General features: G+C 39.1%; 1 protein-coding gene across 3 annotated transcripts; it reads left to right on the forward strand.

Annotated features, from left to right (window-relative positions):
* Positions 1–1262: 1262 nt before the first annotated feature.
* LOC134539598 (atlastin-like) lies at positions 1263–16107 on the forward strand. Of its 3 annotated transcripts, none has more exons than XM_063381768.1 (9): positions 1263–2956; positions 5290–5520; positions 7083–7217; positions 7867–8022; positions 9080–9229; positions 10571–10709; positions 12546–12736; positions 13935–14159; positions 15432–16107. In XM_063381768.1, exons 2-9 carry the CDS (start codon positions 5326–5328, stop codon positions 16011–16013), a joined length of 1773 nt encoding a protein of 590 aa, XP_063237838.1. In that variant the 5' UTR covers positions 1263–2956; positions 5290–5325; the 3' UTR covers positions 16014–16107. The 3 variants fall into 3 exon arrangements, with proteins under 3 accessions (XP_063237838.1, XP_063237837.1, XP_063237840.1); XM_063381767.1 differs by having other exon boundaries at positions 1264–3020; XM_063381770.1 differs by lacking the exons at positions 1263–2956; positions 5290–5520 and adding an exon at positions 5807–5966 and having other exon boundaries at positions 15432–16106.
* The last annotated feature ends 2472 nt before the right edge of the window (positions 16108–18579 follow it).

Raw genomic sequence — 18579 nt, forward strand, 5'->3', positions numbered from 1 at the left:
TTTGAGGATTTGAGTGGCTCACCCCTAGTAGATAGCCTTCTAGTTGATGGCTAAACGTGTTACATTGCCAGCATAAAGTGTGGAAAGAGATAACATGGATCCGTGCCACAGCCAAGACTCCAACGGAGAGCCAACACGTGACACAACAGCTGAACTTCATGATAACCTGCTTTATAAGAAAATGCCTGTGCATTTGTCTTTGCATGTTCCCAAGATGAAATTGTTGAAACATATCAAAGACAGTTATTTTAAATGATTGTAGGATGTTTTCATACATGTGTCTCACTTTTAAGGTAAACTAACATTAAGTTCCTTTGGTGCCTAGCTTGTTTGTATATAAAACAGAAGAATTAGCCCATATGACACTCTATAGGGTCATCTTCTGACTAAATAAGTATGATATATATGAAAAAAAATTTAATTGTATCTGTTAACAAACTGGGAAGAAAACATGCTCATAAAAAAAAAAGAATCAAAGTTATTTTATGGCCGATTAGCTAGACAGAAACATGCTGGAAAAAAATTGTAACTTGATAAAGTAAAGAATGGGAGTGAAGATACAAATCGATGTCTTTCCTTCTTGGAGGAGTACCGTGGGTTGATGCTCTATAGCGGTGGTTCTCAAAGTGTGCGCTAGGCTCCATTGGTGTGCCCTAGAAGCTGTCCGGGTGCGTCCTGTGGTATTCCAGTATACTCAGTACAGCAGAACTTCTATTATCCATGACCTGATTAACAGGGCATTCTTTCAACCGGACTCTCAATTAAAAATTAAACTTTAGAGGGGGGGAAGGGGAGAGGAACCAAGAGCCCGTGAAGTGTAACGTAACTAGTACATACGTATGTATGTACTACATATTTCCAGAATTGTTTGTTGATTCAAGGCAAGTTATTCGTTAAATTGCACGTACCTACACGTTTAAAATTGTAAATATAATTCAAGTTTTTCATTAAAACTGTGTCTTTATGTTATTACAAATAATTTCATTCATACATATGTTTATAAATGAATAATTAGCATCAGTAATACTTGTTAATTTGTTTTGTATAAATTACTGACAAAATTTTGCTGTATTGTATAACCTAAATACTTTTGAACATGATTATCCGTGATTTTCACTTAACTGTGCTGACCTTCCCCCCCCCCCCCCCCCCCCCCCATTACCCCGGTTAATCAAGGTTCTACTGTATATTTACTCAATTATACCATTTCATTAGAATATACACTTAAACATTTGAAGAAATCGCCAGAAAACATCAGGCTCCTGTTCCTCATAAAAACAAAAAATTAATAAACATTAAATATGTTTAATTGTTTTATTGAATAATTTTTTGTGTAATATTTGACTTGCTATAACATATTTCTCAGAAATTTGTATATGAAGTGCCTACAATTGTTGGTATGATTTTAAATTAGTCCAACTTCAAAAGGTTTGGGAAGCACTGCTCTGTAGGATCGCGGTGAGACCGACAACAGAGGCAGGAACACGGAAGTACCCCGAGAAAACCTGCCCGCACACAGAGTCCGTCTCGCAGTGAAACATCGCAGCTTGATCCCAGCCAGGAACTGAACTTGTCGCCAGGTTCGAAGGTGCGCAGTCTCATCGTTCCACCACCGCAGCCTCCACGTCAATGACGTAAGTGTGGTGACTCCATGTAACGCCACAGTGCTGGAAGCCACGACACTTCGAGGATCCCGTGGCAGCATGAGTCCGCGGTGGTTTGCCTTTGCCTGTCGTGGTAGTGTGGAGATAAAGAGTCGACGCAACACACAGTCCTCACAGTCCTGGGCCTGAGAAGGAAATCTTCCATGAGTGTACAGATCCCAAATCTCGATGGGAATCGAACCTGAAACTTTTGGCACACCAGCCTGAAAGTTCGCACCAGCGGACCAAATGGCCGGACACATTTCAATAACTAGGCACAAATCACACATAAAACTATTTTTAATATACTCTAATTATGTCATGTAAAGTTTTTACTCATGCCGGCATACCTACTGTGGTAAAATTTTCACTGGGGAAAGAAGTAAGTAAGGAAGAAGAAAGAGATGCACAGATCACTTGTTAGGGGCACTAGTTCATTTCACAAGCAGAGTCATTGAGAGAAACTAGGGCCTGGGGACAAATAATTTCATTGGGTCCCCTCCTCATTACTTGAAGTGCAAATTTTCAAAACCAACATTGAAAAAAAATATATATTTTTTTTTGTTTTTCCTTAACTGTTACTGTAGCTATATCTGTAAACTTTACCACCTGTGGCTATCACATAAATGCTAAGGTTTCCAATGGATTCTGTTAGCAATAAATTTGTAATTTTCATCCAACTATCTGCATAAAAGCATGCATTAAAAACTATCTCGCAACTCAACTGGGCCTCCCTTGTGTGCATCCCCCCTCCCCTCATTATTCAATGGCCCTTTTCACCAGTCTTAATGGAGGCTTAGTCAAACCAACAACCATTTTCATTTTTTTACATCATGTGCACACATTAAATTAAGCAGTCTACTTTTACCAAGTAGGCTAAAATTATTCACAGGCAAAACTATTCTGTTGAAGATAACATCTGTAGGGTTATTAGTTAGGTATTTGGTTAAATTCTATACTCAAAAAATAAAACATTTAGAATTATAAAGTTTTTTTTTTTGTGAGTTCTGGCTAATTTTGATTACAGTTGTAATTTAGCTTCTTAAATGATTGATCACATTTATTGTGGAATGAAACGACCAGTCCGCCTGGTTGATAAACGAGGCACCGTTGCCGGACGATATCTGTGCTGGTTCTTTATCTCTGTGAGAGTTCTAGATAAAGGCCCGTATCTGTCAGATGGAGGAGTTAACAGCGGCATTAGTCACGCCGCGCGGGCTGCCTGGTGTGAAATGCAACCTTCAGGCGCCCGTGCTCACTGCGGACACGCCTATCACGCTGCGTAGTCCGCGCCGCCCTGCACGGACTGTTTGGTGAGTCCGGCGCCGGCTGTGTGCTTTCTGTCCGTGCATCACTGCTCTCTGTGGGAGCTCACAGGTGAGTTTCTGACACTTGCTCACACCGTGAGAGAGGGGGTGTCAACATTGGGGCAGAACTCTTCAATATTATATTTTATTGTTTTATTTTCATCTACCTGTCCATTAAATGTTTTCACACAATCGTATAGGACATGTCAAAGTATAAGATAAATATTCAAAATAATTACAGACAGGAAAATTAAGATACAATGAGAAAAAAAGCAGCATTACAGGTAATAATATAGCCTCTAAAGATAGAAGTAGATACAAGTTTACACAGATGTTTGTAAAACAGTAATACAAGTTCTAATATAAAGGAAAAAATTAATACAACAATATTAAATATATAAATAATTTAAACAGTAATACAGTGACAAATTTTTATATTTTACAATAAAAATGTATCTAAAAATATGCATATAAAGGTAAAAAAAAAATGTAATAAAGACGAATTAAAGATTGTCTGTAGTAACATATAATAAGACTTTTAATTTTTGAGACCTCTATGAGCTGGAATATTTTAAGGACAAACTCTACCGGTAAGCAACATTAAGGTACCAAAATGGATGCAAGATGTAGGAGACTTCTGCAGCAGTGAAAAAGAAGTTTTAGGAGCTCAATGATAAGCTTTTCACAATTTTGGTTCTTGTGTGTGTCCATTATTCTTCTTCAACAAAAACAAGCTGAATATCAAGAGAGAACTGGAAAGAAAAGACAATCAAACCTCATTATAAATTACTTCACTTCAGAGGATTTTTCACTATTAAGTATATACTTTCTGATCTCTACAAGATGCTTTACATTTGGCAATAGTTTAGTAAAAGGTTTTTACATCGTCAATAACCAAACAAAGTGTTTTTATTTTTCAGGTTCTGTACGTTGTACTAATTTTTTTATTGTATATATTCAGTTTATTATTGTTATAGCATGAGCCAATTCTACCGTTATTGATTTTTATTAATTTAATTGCAAAATAAGTAATTAATGAAACAGTTTGCTCATTTTTTTCTTCAAACAATTAATATATACTTTTTAGTTTTACTTGCAGGTAAAACATCACAAAGAATCAATGTCCATAGCCAAAACTATGAACAATCAGCTCTCATTCATTTCTGAGCGACCTTTCATGTTAAGTGAGCATTTAGTTGAATATAGTGGTTATTTGGGCACGATTAGAGTAAAATTTCATGGCTGAATTTTAATGCAACATTTTCGTGAAACTATTGTGAAACGTTTCTGAAGCGAAAAGGACATACAGGAAATAGGTACTTGACCAAATAAATATAAAGAGAGCACTATGGTATATACGTTGTTATCTTTGTGCGATGATTTGTCCCTTGCTCAAAAAAAAATAACCGAGAGAGAAAGATGAATGAAAGAATAAGACATAGTGAACGACTGTGCTTGTTTCAGAAAATAGATATAGGTATCCTATACAATCTGCTGTGAATACCTTGAATTTTGTTTTTGCTAGCAGCGTGCTTGCGTTCCTCCTTGTTCAAACAGCAGCGTAGAGAGTGCTGTTGAGACAGTCCCTGCATTTACCGCATAGATAGCGCTACCTGTTATGAATTTCATATTACATTCGGAGATTTGGCATGTTCCAAATGGCAGAATTGTTTGAAGAAACAGTAACATGCACAGTTTTTTCTATGGTGTTTTTCAAAATGTTGTGTTGATTAATAATTATTGATATCCTGAGCACTTCGATAATAATGTTGTTTATTCATGTTTACTAACTTATTCTTATTTTTATTCAAATTTATTACAAATATAAAAAGGTTAGGATTCTTAAATACTTGAAAAATAAATTTAAAAAAAAAAAACACTTCTGTGCTATTTTTACAAAATTGTTTTCTTTCTATCTCTCTTTTTGTCGTTTTACCCTTTACGATACACTTAAGAGTCGAGGTTTGAATTACCAAAGAAGTTTCACTTCTATCACATGTACTGAGTTATTCTAGAGTGATCTGTTACGCGACAGAGCAACTAAATATCGCCAAATAATTGCCGCAGTAAATGATGTCTCCTACCATCTATCGGGTAAACGTAGAAACACATTACAATATAGGCTTAGGCTGCTCTCTGGCGAATAAGGAATAAACTAATTCCACAGAGAAAAACAACGAATTAACTCGGGAAAATAAAATTTTATACACACACAATTTCGCCCAACCCAATTTATTTTGGGCAAATTTTTTTAGAAACTCTCGGGAATCCCGAGATAACTTGGGCAAATGCATTATGTTCTGGTGGTGGTTTCCGTCTGAGGAAGTGCGTGTCCCCAGGCTCGCCGACGTGCAACGACGCGCGAGGACGGCATCATGGCCTCCAGAGCCATCCAGATCCTGCAGACCCAGGACAACACCGTGACGCACTTCAACCGGGACGCCCTGCAGGCCATCTTCACGCTCGACGAGGTCCGGGACAAGCACGTTGTGATCGTGTCCATATCGGGCATCTTCGGCAAGGGGAAGTCCTTCCTGCTCAACTACATGCTGCGCTACTTGTACAACCATGTGAGTGCGCAGACCCCTCGACTCCGAACTAACGCTCGGAATACAGCTTAATTCCACATCAAACTGATACAGACAAAAACTTTATTGTAACAATTTTACATACTAAAAGGTTTAAAGTAGGGAATGGACCAATCAAATCCTCAAATACTACCAAAACCTTAGTATTCAGTGTTTCGATGTATCGAATGATTTTGTGTTGTTCACGTTGCATATTAAATATGTTAATCTATGGTAGTGTGCGCAAAGGTTTGTTTTGAGATTTTAGAGGTTAGAAATTACTTGCGGTGGTATGATTGGTTTATATTTGTTTATTCTATAACATTAGTCATTTAGTTGGAAATTTATTTAACAATTTAAGTCAATATTGCCACGCTAGTAGTGAAAATTATGATACTTTAAACTGAAACAATTTTGCATTAAAAATATAATAAAAAAAATGTAATGAGGTACGTTGGACCGGTATTCTACAATTTTAAACTATAATTTATGAACTATTTAGTGTGTATTTAGTTTTTTAAAATACAATTATTGTTTTCCATGCATTCTGTCAATCACCATGAACATGGGGTGATGACCCAGATGTTGACGTCTTGTTTGGGGTCCCGCCTACCTGGGCTCACATACGGTGTGCAGAACTTCAGCAGAAACTGCTCAGCATACCCAAGTGGCGTCTGTGTACATAAAAGCATTTAAAAACACTTTGAGGGCGGTTCAGGAGTTCTGTTAACGGGACTTCGTTTTTAAACTGTATTTTTAGGAAAGTGAAAATGGGTAAAACGAGTGTTTTTTAAGCATGAAACACTTGGTTCTTATTCTTTAAAGTACTGAAAAGGATTTAAAATACACATTTACCTTCATTTCCCCATCACATAATGTTATGGTTAATCCTTAAATCTTACAATTGCCCTATGCACGTTGTAAAGGCTGTGCGCCAGTTCAGAGGCGACACCGCGTGCGTCGCACTTATCATCCCGCCTCACCGACACTAAGAGCCCGTCTACAATAGTCCGAACCTGTGCGTGGTCCGTGTCCTTATCCGAATGTGAGTGACGTCACATTGTCTCACCGAAAACTGCCCTGTCCACAATTGCGATGTTCGATGTCCGAATGTATTGATTTCTAAAGTTGTCACCAGAGTGCAGTTAATGTGCCAAACCAAATGTTATTGTTTATTGTTTTGATGCTTTGTAGTTTGAGATTGAACTTATGAAAGTTATGTAAGTTATGAGTGACTTACAACTCCTTCCATTTCCTTCAACAACAAAAACAAACACCACGTTTTCAAACGGGAACCGGAAATTCAAATATCGCGAGTGTTCTGTTCTTTTTCTGTGTCCTAAGTACACAGGTTGGGACAAAAAGTTCAAATTGACGAATGTCTTCGGACCAGGTAGGTTCGGACCTTTGCCCACTTGACGCAAGACGTCAGAGGGTTACGCCGACCAATCGGCGACGAGTGTCCTTCTGACACAGTTTAGGACATTGCTATTGTGGACGGGCACTGATGAGTCAGCTGGAGAGCTGCGTGTGCAGGGGTGAACGGTGGCGTGGGCTGTGTGCAGTGCAGCTCCCAGTGGCTGGACGACAAGGACGTGCCGCTGGAGGGCTTCTCGTGGGGCGCGCACAGCAAGCGCGAGACCACTGGCCTGCTCATGTGGTCGCAGCCGTTCCTCATCACCGTGCCCAGCGGGGAGCAGGTGCGTGCGCGCCCCTCCCCCCTCCCGCGGACTGCGTGATTCACTCTTCTTCTTGAGATGATGAGGAGATATTCTAGTATTTTTAACATTTTATTTGTATGGTATTGAAGATTTTAAGAATAACATTAAGAATTTAACTAACTTAATTGTTAAGGTAAATGACTATATAGTATATATTTGAATGTTAATAAGAAACACATTTTAGGACTAAAAGTTTAAAAAAAAATAAAAAATTAGGAAGTTAAGTACCTTAGTAATCATAAGTAAAAACATGCATATTATTTTACATAATGCACACAAACAATTCAAGCAAGCATCTTGTGTAAAAGATGGCATGGAAGTAGTACTTACTTCAATGTTACAAATACATCTACCTAAAAGTGCATTTGTTTCTGGTAAATAACAGCATTGTGTATATTTATATTTTTAATGCATGTTTACTAGATAAATAAGGCACTAAACTAGATGAAACTTGTTGAAAGTTTAATGAAAAGAATCATTATTACTAACTTGAAAATGATCATTCTCTTTGAAGTGCTTTTGAAAGTTATGTTGTGGCTTAGCATGGCATGATGTGCCGAGGTTGTGGAATGCTGTCGGTATGACGAGCTCGGACAAGTGTCCACGGCAACCGACTGTGATGTCGCAGGTGGCGGTGATCCTCATCGACACGCAGGGCACGTTCGACATCGAGACGATCGTCCAGGAGTGTGCGACCGTCATCAGCCTCAGCCTGCTCATCAGCTCCGTGCAGATATTCAACCTGTCGCGCAACATCACCGAGAACGACCTGCAGCACTTGCTGGTAGCCAATCCCGTCGCTGTGCCATCTGGTGCGGAGGGGAGCTGCCCCTGTCCTCGATTACCAGAAATAGTTTCTCCTCTGTGTTCACCATTTGAACTTAGTTGTTTAGCTCAATTTGAGTACATAATCACTACTAAGGCCCCCCATTAGACAATGCAAAGTTCTGTCTGAGCTCTGGCATAACTCATGTCTACAGTACCCTAAGTGGTTCAGAACTAGCTGTTGTCACGGTGGTTTTGTCATCTACCTTACAGTCCGTAACTGTGTGAAGCAGAACGCTTACCGTAATTTTTTTTTCCAAGCCACTCATGTTTGGATTTTATTGAGTGGATTCCGGCTGCTTACCTTGGTCACCAGGTGGCATTACTGGAACTGCCGGTGTTTTAGGTCTGCTCTGAGTTTGTGATTACTGTAGGTTTTCACTTCAGTGCAGTGTTTACTGTTTTATAGCGGTTTACATTTCACATGTTCACACTTGGCATCCTCTTAAAACTATTGACGGAATTCTTATCCGGCAAAATCACTGATCCATTTTTGCCAAGGTCTTGAAATTGCCAGATTAAAGACCTTTCATTTTATGAGCATAACTTGTTCTAAATTAAAGGCTAGTAGTCTTTAAACAACACAATAAAAATACTGATGAGCTTAAGTTAAACCAAAAATTTTCAAATAAAATATGTGATAATCAAAAAGTCAGTATGCAGTGTTAAAAGCCCAAAATCATTACATATATGTATACATTTCATTGTGATGTCTCTCTGTAGACCTTCAGCCATGACTATATGGCATCAGATATAGACTGCGTTTATTTACTTAAGAAACAGCAACATAGAAAGATAGAAACTAATATTTTTTGTTAGTACATAACATTGTATTTCTTTTAATAGCTTAAATGGAGTAATTGAGGTGAATTTTGCTGTTAATTTGGTTTTATGGCTATTCCTGCCCCTACCATTGAACAATCTAAAAAGGTCTGATTACGTGATCATGTGGAGTGATGGAGGCTCGGGAACGCGCCGGAAGACACGAGTGTGACCGGTGTGGTGGGGGTCGGCAGCTCTTCACGGAGTACGCCCGCCAGCCGCTGGGGGACGACTGCGACCGGCCCTTCCAGACCCTGCAGCTGCTGGTGCGCGACTGGGCGACCCCGCACCTCGCCCTGTTTGGCCCCGACGGGGGGCAGCAGCTGTTCGGCCAGCTCATGAAGGTGCGGCCCTCGAAGCCCTGAGGGTGCTCGTCATCCCGCTAGAAGCCAGGATGTACTCAGTGGGGGGTTGTGGGCTGATATGGAAAAACCCTCAGTTTAATGTTAAGGGGCCCGCCTCGTCAGGGGTGTATGTGTGTTAGTGAGGCGGGATGATAAGTGCGACGCTCGATGTTATTTCTAGCGCGGTATCGCCTCTAAGCGCAAGGCATGAATTGACGGGCAATCTTCTCGTCGTCGCAGGATAACTGTGCAATTTTAGCGGTGACCGCAACATTATATGGCTGATAAATGAAGATAAAGGTGTAATGCAAGTCCCTTAAGTGCTTTTAATAATCTGTACTTGTTTTTTTACGCCTAAAAATTACTCTGAAAACATGCGTTTTAGAGCCATTTTAACTCTTCTAGAAATACAGTTTAAAAACATGATCCAAAATTAAAGGTACTTTTCGGGCCTCAGCGAACTCTTAAATGCTTTTCGTAAACATACCCCACTCGGATATCTTGAGTAGTTTTGAAATTGCGTTGTTTTTCCTGAAGCTCTGTGCACCGTATGTGTGCCCGGGTAGGCGGAACCCTTAAGTCCAAAATTTAGAAGAAAAAAAAACTTAATAAAAATGATTGCATACACATATGTACTTATGTACGCATGTTATAAGTTATACTTAACTTGGTGTAATAAAAAACTAACTTTAATTTTGCGTGCAAATAATAGAAATAAATTTATGAAAGGACTGGAGTAATATAATAAATATGGTTGGTAAAGTATAAATTCATATAAAATTTAATTATTTAAATTATCAATCAACTATCAATTAGTAAATCAACTATCACAAAAAAAAAAATTCTTAAATTCATCGACGATGTAAATAAGCACAGAAACCATGATTTAATTTAATTATCATTTTCTTCAAATGTAAAATAATGTGAACAGTAATAAGATAAAATTACTACTACTACTAGAGCTCAATTTTAAGTATTGACCTGCTAGTCAAGCAACATACATATTTGTTACTGGTAAATTATTTCTTTATGATACTATAATATTGGTGCTTTTAAATCCTAATTTTCATACATGATGTAGGCATTTGAAAAAAGATTTTTGGTCTGTACTTTTTTTTTCATCAGTATGTTACACTCGCAAGAAACATTTTCCAAAATGTACTTTTTGCATACTAAATGAGTTTTTTTATTTGCAGACAAATTCAATATCAATATTTTTGACAATTTTGCAACATAACCCACCAAAAAAAAGCTTCAGTGACAAATTGTTTAGTCAAATGAGATTACAGTTGGCATCATATGTTTGTGGTTCACTTTTAAGGCTACACTGTCTGCCCTCAGACTAATGTGCAGCAAACTGAAGAGGCACAGTGGATGAGAAACAGGATACGCTCATCCTTCAGTAAGATATCCTGTTACCTGATGCCGCATCCCGGCAAGAAAGTGACCATCGAAGAGAATTACAACGGGAAGATTGCAGGTATGTCGCCCTACCATCCGCGGTGGATTCACAACGTGGGCACAGCAGTTCAAAACATTTAAGTCTTATTGCATGATCCAAGGTTAAACAATTTTTAGAAACAATTTTAATAGTCTGACAAGTTACCACCTACATACTTGGTTTTAATTATAAACATGGTTTACTGTGGTGATGACACAAAAAACGCTATAATTGTACTGCACATTTTTTTTGGAAAAGAAGTTTTAGTATTTTGTTGTTTCATTCATTTAAATTTAAAGGTCTTAAATCTCGCATTTTATTGTTAGGCACGTTCAGTAATTCAGCACCAACTGAGTCATTCACGTTAAGAGATTTGGGGTGGAGCTTGGTTGCCAGGCTGTTCCGTCCCAACATTTCTAAAATCGCATGATGCTTGGAGTCAAAAAGCGTGCAACAAGCCTAACCCAGCTGCCCGTTCACCGTCAAGCTGCGACCCTTAACTCGCTCCGTCCACGCTGCCCGCGCTCCTCACGCCCTACAGGACTCGGACACGCACTCCGCGCACCGTGCAGGGGCAATCACGCAAAACAAGCTGCTACCTAAAGTTACGGTACACAAGCGATAGTTTTGTGGTACAGTTATAAGACTCACCCAGATAATAAGTGCACAAAACACTAAGAAAATTAATAGCATAATAGTGAGTGCATAAAAACGAATAATACAACAAGAAATCACATAAGGGCTGAATTATAAAAAAAAAAGTACAATAAAGAAAATGAATACTTAATAAAATAATTAGTACAAAATAAAATACTCAGTAAGGAAGTTACCAATGAGGCTGTGGCAAACGCCTCACTCGAATGTGCTGAATTAAACACCATTTAATGTATTCTTTTGTTTGTTTTTTTGGTTTCAGCAAATAATAGATATTCTTATTTAATCTTTTTTAAAGATTTTAAAAATTTATTTGAAAATGAATTGCTATATAAGGTTCTCTGGCAGAGCCTAATGCACTTATTAAATGAACACCAAAAAGTGTGAAATTATACAATAAATAGTATACAGGCGGTATTTAGTGACTTAAAAGAAAATATTATGTCTGTTTTATATTTCCATGTGTTCTTCAAGCTTGGACAAGCCTAGACTTTTTTTTTTTTTTTTTTTTTTCGTAAAGTGCTGGGGTTTGGAAGTAGAAAAGCGCAAGTTCAAGTTCTATGCGCAAGACTCTGAACTGTCCAGCAGTCTTATTGTCATACCTCATACGTAGAGCAGCTATGAGATGTCAGTGGTAACCATAACGTTATATGTTGGAGAAATGAAGATGAAGGTATGAACATGTTTTACAAGTCCATTTGGTGCTTTCAAGAATCTCTACTAAGAGTTTCATGACTAAATATTATTCTAAAACCATCTGTAACTCAAGTCATTTCCGCTCTCCAAAAAAAAATACAGTTTAAAAGTCAAATAAAAAACAATACTACTGTTTGATCCTCAAACTATTGTTAAATGCTTTTCTTTCGTGAACAGACAGTATTCACATATGAGTCGTGTATTTCCAAAACTGGCCATCTCCCTCAGAACAGTTTTGCGAGAAATCGAGGAAACCTGTTTACTCAATTCCATGATGTGGCATTCAAGACAGTTAATTAAATGAATATGGCCGCTTTTGTAATTAACTGTTCCTTATTCACTGTTGGTTACCATGGAATTTGATTTTCTAGAACAAAACCATTTTTTCTTTTTTTGTGGAGATGGCCGGTTTTGGAAATACACGACTCATATATTGAGCAGATTTTACATTGCGTGAGTTCTTCTGAAGCTATATAGGCAACTTGTGGTAGACTGGGAACACAGTGGTGGATTTTGTGGTCGCAGACGCGCGGCCGCAGTTCAGGGATCAGCTGGCGAGGCTGGTGCCCCTGCTGCTGTCCCCGGAGAGCCTGCAGGGCTCCATCAAGGTGTCCCAGGGCCGCCCGATCACGGCCGGCGAGCTGTGCCAGCTCTTCGAGGCCTATGTCGACTTCTTCAGCAGCCGCCAGCTGCCCGTGGCCAAGCCCACCTCCGCGGTGAGCAACCCTCCCACTTGTGTCTCGGAGTCACCGCACGTCCTGACTGCTCATTACTAGAGACATGCAAAATTCGCGGATTCATTTCGCGATAGGCTAGCATCAAAACACCTATACCTTCGTACCGCTTCTGCGATTGGCCCACATTTTATCCGGGGAACTGTGAGCCAATGGGAAACACTAAACCAAGAAAGTGTCGAATTACGGACAGCCTATTTGAGACATCTCACGCGTCAGTAGCCAATGAACAGGTGTTATTTCCGCGAGTATTTAAAGGACTGTGGAGTCTATCCTAGAGGTGAATGAATCCGCGAATTTTGCAGGTCTCTACTCATTACAGATCTCTTTGGATATATACTCCAAGTTTCCTCCTGGCGTGGGAGTCCCGTTTCCTTTGGTAGAGTTCACGGTCGCTACCCAGTGAGTGTCTTGCATGAAGCGTTTCTTTGGGTTTTGTCCCACGGTCCTCCGGAATATCAAACATAAAAGAATGTTCTAGTTATAAATTTTAATTGCATCTACTGTAAAGCATTGTAGTGTTATATGTATATAGAAAATTACCTTTTAATTAATAATGTTTGCAGACCTATGTCGAGATCATCACAAAACTTTGACAAACGAATCAACATCCTGCCTACAGGTCAATAAGTCACAAAAAGAAAATGAAAAATTACCAAAACTGTACTGGTTGCGAAATTCACAGAAAAGTCCCAAAATAAACAGTGACGACATTGGCAGTAACGAAACTTTAATTTTCGCCAGCCTTTCGCTAACTTGCAATTTGTTTGTTGACACCTCATTTCAGTTTACAGTCATGCATTGAATGCAAATAATTGGGAGACTGCTTAAATCGTGTGAAATCATGTCCTACAGTTTTCAACTTTCAAACAATAATATCGGCATGTTTCTGGGAATACTTTATTTATTTTGAATTATGTTTAACTGTGTTTATTAAATAAAAATGGTGGCCATTTAATCTAACAAAATTTGCAAGAAAGTTTTATTAAAAGGTTTTAAAACTTCTTGAGGTCGGATCATCAGGTATTTGTAGAGACCCTGACAAAATCAGCCCCTACAACTAAACCGAACGCCTGAGCTCATTAAACAACATATTTTCAAAAGTGTTCCATTGCTGACGTTGTTAATCTACACCAATCACAGTGTCTGAAAGGGTGTTGCTCGTTGGCGATGCACACAGGCCGCAGCGGACGTTCGCAACTTGAAGGTGGTGTCGCAACTCGCCGAGGTCCAGTTCAGGTTCCTGAGCATTATGTTCCGCGGCGCCGAGAGCTGCTACATCGACCCGGACTACGTCGGCAGCATCGACGACACGGTGAAAGCTGTCATCTTGAAGATGTTCAGCGACGAGCGCTGCATCGGAGGTCCCGAGCTGGCACAGAAGCACAAGGAGAAACTGGAACAGGTGTGCCCGCGAGGGAACTCGGCACGGCGGAAAGGTCTTTACTCCGGCAATCCGTGGTCCAGCACATTCCGTAATCCGACACCAGTCAAACTGCTTGGGCTCAGATTATTTAAGGTGAATTCTGGCTGTTGACCTTGGCCTCCCGATTTCATTACTGCGCTGCTGGCATTCTCAGTTCGCTCAGAGTTTTTCGTTTCTGTAGGATTTTATTTCAGTACCCCACACTGCTACCTGTTTTCTAGCAGGTCACATTTCAAATTTGGTATTCCTGTCTAAACTATATTGACGTGACGTTCGGTAATCCTAGAAAATCCCATGTCATAGTTTTGTAGATACGTATGTCTGTGTATATAAGAACTTGGGTACTCATATGAGAGTACCTTTAGTAAGTTTTTAACAATAAAATAATTAAAAATCAATATATTGTTCATATGTAAACATCTTGGTTCTTGGTATACAGCATTTGGTAGGAGTAATTTCGTGAAAACATTAGGGAAGTCAATAAACGGAAATGTGACACAAAGATGGCGGACCCACAAGGCAACATACCCATATAGTCACATATTGGTGTGCCAAATGAAACTTTATGATAGTGAAACTACCCTGGAATATATTTGGTAAACTTAAACATAGTAAAAAGCAACCACAAGTTTTAAAATACCTAAGAAAACTGGCATTACAATGATTATAATACATACTCTCCTTCAAAATTTCCGAGAGGTTTAGCAGCACAGTGGTAGAGCATGCACTTGTTGACCTCAAGTAGTTTGGTTTAAATCTCATCACTGAACATTTTTTAACATTTTTTTAAATTACATCATAATATAATTATAATGATGTTGAATCTGCTCAGTAAGGTTAAGTTTTGTTTGTAGGAAATATTTAAAGACTGATTCGAGTCACTTAAGCAAAAACAAATATCAAACATATACTTTAGTGTTATAATATGTGTTTTAAAATGTTTCAGGGTTAACTTTTTAGTTATGCCATACGAGCATGACTTCTAACTTGTGTGGAAACTTAAATGTATTAACTGGTAGGTGAAATTTTAACAAGAAGGGCAGTATTTTGAGTAAAATTCCTTGTTGAAAATCATATCCAAAGCTGGGGTTTCACCAGAGCTGTTTCTAATAGTTAAAACATTTCCTGTTGTTTTGTGCTACTAGTTGCTATCTGGGTTTTTTTAAAATTAATAAACATGGTAAGTTTAAAAGTTCATAAGCCATGATGGGTCTCGGGAGGTTACAAGACTGTGTCGTGGTGTTGTCGCAGACGATGGACCTGCAGTCGGCGAGCCTGCAGAGCAGCACGGCCGAGCTGGAGCTGATGTCTGAGGGCGTCTGCGGCGACGTGCTGGCCAGCCTGAGGGCCAGCCTGCACGGCGCGGCCGGCGACACGGAGGAGGCCACGGCGACCCTGGAGGGCATCGGCGCGGCGCTGGCACGCTACGACGCGGAGGGCAGGCTCGCCCTCAGGCTGGACGGCGCGGACGAGGCCGTGCGGGAAGCCGTGCAGGCAGGCCGGCGGCTGGCCGAGGACGACGGCCGGTTCACGGACCTGGTGGAGGACCTGTGCGCAGCGCTGGAGCGGGACTCGGGCGCGGCGTCGCGCCAGGCCGCGGCCAAGATCGAGGGCCTGGGCGTGGCGCTGGCCGTGCTCAGCGCCGGGGACCGCCGCGACGCGCACAGGCTCTCGGCCGACGAGATCGACGCGCTGTACGCCAAGGTGGAGAAGGGGCGGCTCCAGCGCCCGTCCGCACGGCCGGACCTCGTCTCGCGCCTCACGCCGCGCGAGATGCGCGTGCTCAAGGTCAAGAAGAACATAGCCATGGTGTTCCCTTTCTACAACTTCTGAAGTGGCAACCCACCAACACTTGACTTACAAAGATGTCTATGAGGCTTCATGGTAGGCAGGGGCGCAACAACAAGGAGGGGGGGGGGGCAAGGGTATTTTGCCCCCCCCCCCCCCCCCCCCCTCTGAAACCTTGAAGTGGGGGCAAACGGGGGCAAAGAAAGTGCTGTGTAATCAATTTTTAGATAATAAAAATGCTCAAATAGCACCATTTTCCACCTTGAAATACAAATTTTCCCGAGGGAGGACCCCGACCCCCCGCTTCAATAGGGGGGGATCAATGATTCTTTATAAAAAGGTAAATTGCCCCTCCCTTTGCAAATTTAGTTGTTGCGCCCCTGATGGAACGTAAGGGTTGTGATTTTAAAAAATAGCTAAGAAGCCATGTAGTCTTTGCATTCTAACTTTTTGTGTTTAAAAAACACACACACACACTTTTTTTTTTTTACCAAGTTAATATGTATTTATTTTTTCTGGATGTTAATACATTTGAAGGAATTATTTTTTCCCTGGTTCATGGAAGATGGGAAGGGAGAGAAATTTTTATAATAAAATGACTTCTTTCTTGAGCCCTGTTTTTACTCTTGTAACCCTCGGCGTCTTGGGTGTTCCGCATGTCGTGCTTTACTTTACAGCGTGGTCTCTTTTTCTTATATGCTGCAGAATCAAAAAAAGTTATTTTGAATAATCTCCCTTTTGTTTATAAAACTGCTGGTAGACAAATTCCTGGCACCGAGCCTTCCTTTCATTGTTCTGTTAAGAGCACTTGCTGTCAAATCCTTGATTCTTATCAGTAAAGAGGGAGATAAAAAAAAAAGCAGTGTTTTAGCTTTTCTACACTCTCGTACCTTCCTCATAAAATTTCACCCAAAAATTTATAGACATCCTGTGGATAAGCAAGGTTGCACTGCTTCCATGCCAAAGACGAAGTTGCCTCACGTCTTACATGATGGTGCTAATTTATTCTCCAGTTTTCAGTACGAAACAGTAGACATCTTAAACGATGGGTTGTCATTCATGCTGGGATAAGATTCACTTAAGGATGGCATAACAGTTTTTATGTTTAATATTGAAAATTTACCTTCATTAAGAAGAGATTTTCAAAACCCATCACTTCAGTGTATTTTGACAGTATTATCATAGTTTTCCCAAAAAATAAATTCAGTACAGGGAAAACTATTTGTAGCAGTCATTGATTAACTTCAGGAATTCCACTAATTTCAATACTGAGTATGCTTTAAAAAAAGCCAAATTTTTGAAAAATAACAGAAAATTAGCATTGCCAAAAAAAGCTTGAAAATAATTATTTGCATTTGTGTTCAACAGCTTCCACTACAATTTTATTCATAAATAACTTCTCGTTTGCATGTTTAGAACTTAACTTTCACCTATAAACTAAAATATTTTCTTCTTACTTCTACAGGTTATCTCTAAAACAGAAATTTCAGCAGTTTCAAACCTGTCAAATTGCAGAAAAATTACTTTGGTTCTATAGATGTCAGTAACTATTGCTCTGAACAGCTGTCAGCATTGTTTTCGCTTACAGCCTCCATTCCTGTCCCAGTGCAAAGGCTGAAATAAAGTTGAAAACAGGAATGTAAAACTTACTATCTGATCCAAAGGAAGAGTTTGTTTAGCCTTTTAAACATTTCAAAGCCAATTAAAATTAGTTAAAAATATTTCCATTCCACAGAGTAAAAGTATATGATGCATTAAATAATTTGCAAACTGAGGTTACTGAAGTACAGTGTAATGCACATTTTAAAGATAAATTTTAAACTAAATATTTTAACAATTTACTATGAAACCTCCAAAATCATAGTACCATTTTTTGGCAGAATCTACCCCTATGGTAAAGTGGTTCTCAAAGATGAATATCGAGACAAAACTAAAGAATTGGTGAGTTGTAATTAATTAGGTAAATTAACTTAAATTGCTGCATCATCAGCATCAGATATCAAAAAATTAGTTCAGCAAAAAAACTGTCTAGTGTCCTATTAAGAAAAATAAATAATAATACTAATAAACATATTTTTTTTCTTGTAAAATGGTTTTAAGTTTCTAAACATGAATTGCAAAAGTAAATTCTTTTTTGTTTCAATACAATTTTGTACTACAATTTCATGGAATCAAAAATGTATTTCATATACTAGATGACAAATCCTTGTTACGGAAACAGTCATTGTAATTAATATGGAGATATTACATGCATGTACTGGGCACGAAACTCAATTCCAAGGGGATGTACCTTCCGGGGGTAAAGGATTGTAAATTTTGTAAATGTTTATAACAAAAATAAAACTCCCAAAATTTTAATAATATATTTATTCATCTAAATGGACTTTCACACAAAGCTGAGGTTTCATAAATGTTAGATAACAAGTATCAGACATTAGTTACAGACTTAACTACAATTCCATAAGGATTAACCAAGTAATTTAGTACAATTATACATAATACCAATCTATAAAATTCCAACACTAATGATTAACTGTAGCGTGCTAACACACTACGTAAGAAAATCAGAACGTGCTGAATAGCTATAAAACAACAAATAAATTGACAAGTG

Source organism: Bacillus rossius, chromosome 15, assembly GCF_032445375.1.
Source record: "Bacillus rossius redtenbacheri isolate Brsri chromosome 15, Brsri_v3, whole genome shotgun sequence".
NCBI lineage: Eukaryota > Metazoa > Arthropoda > Insecta > Phasmatodea > Bacillidae > Bacillus > Bacillus rossius.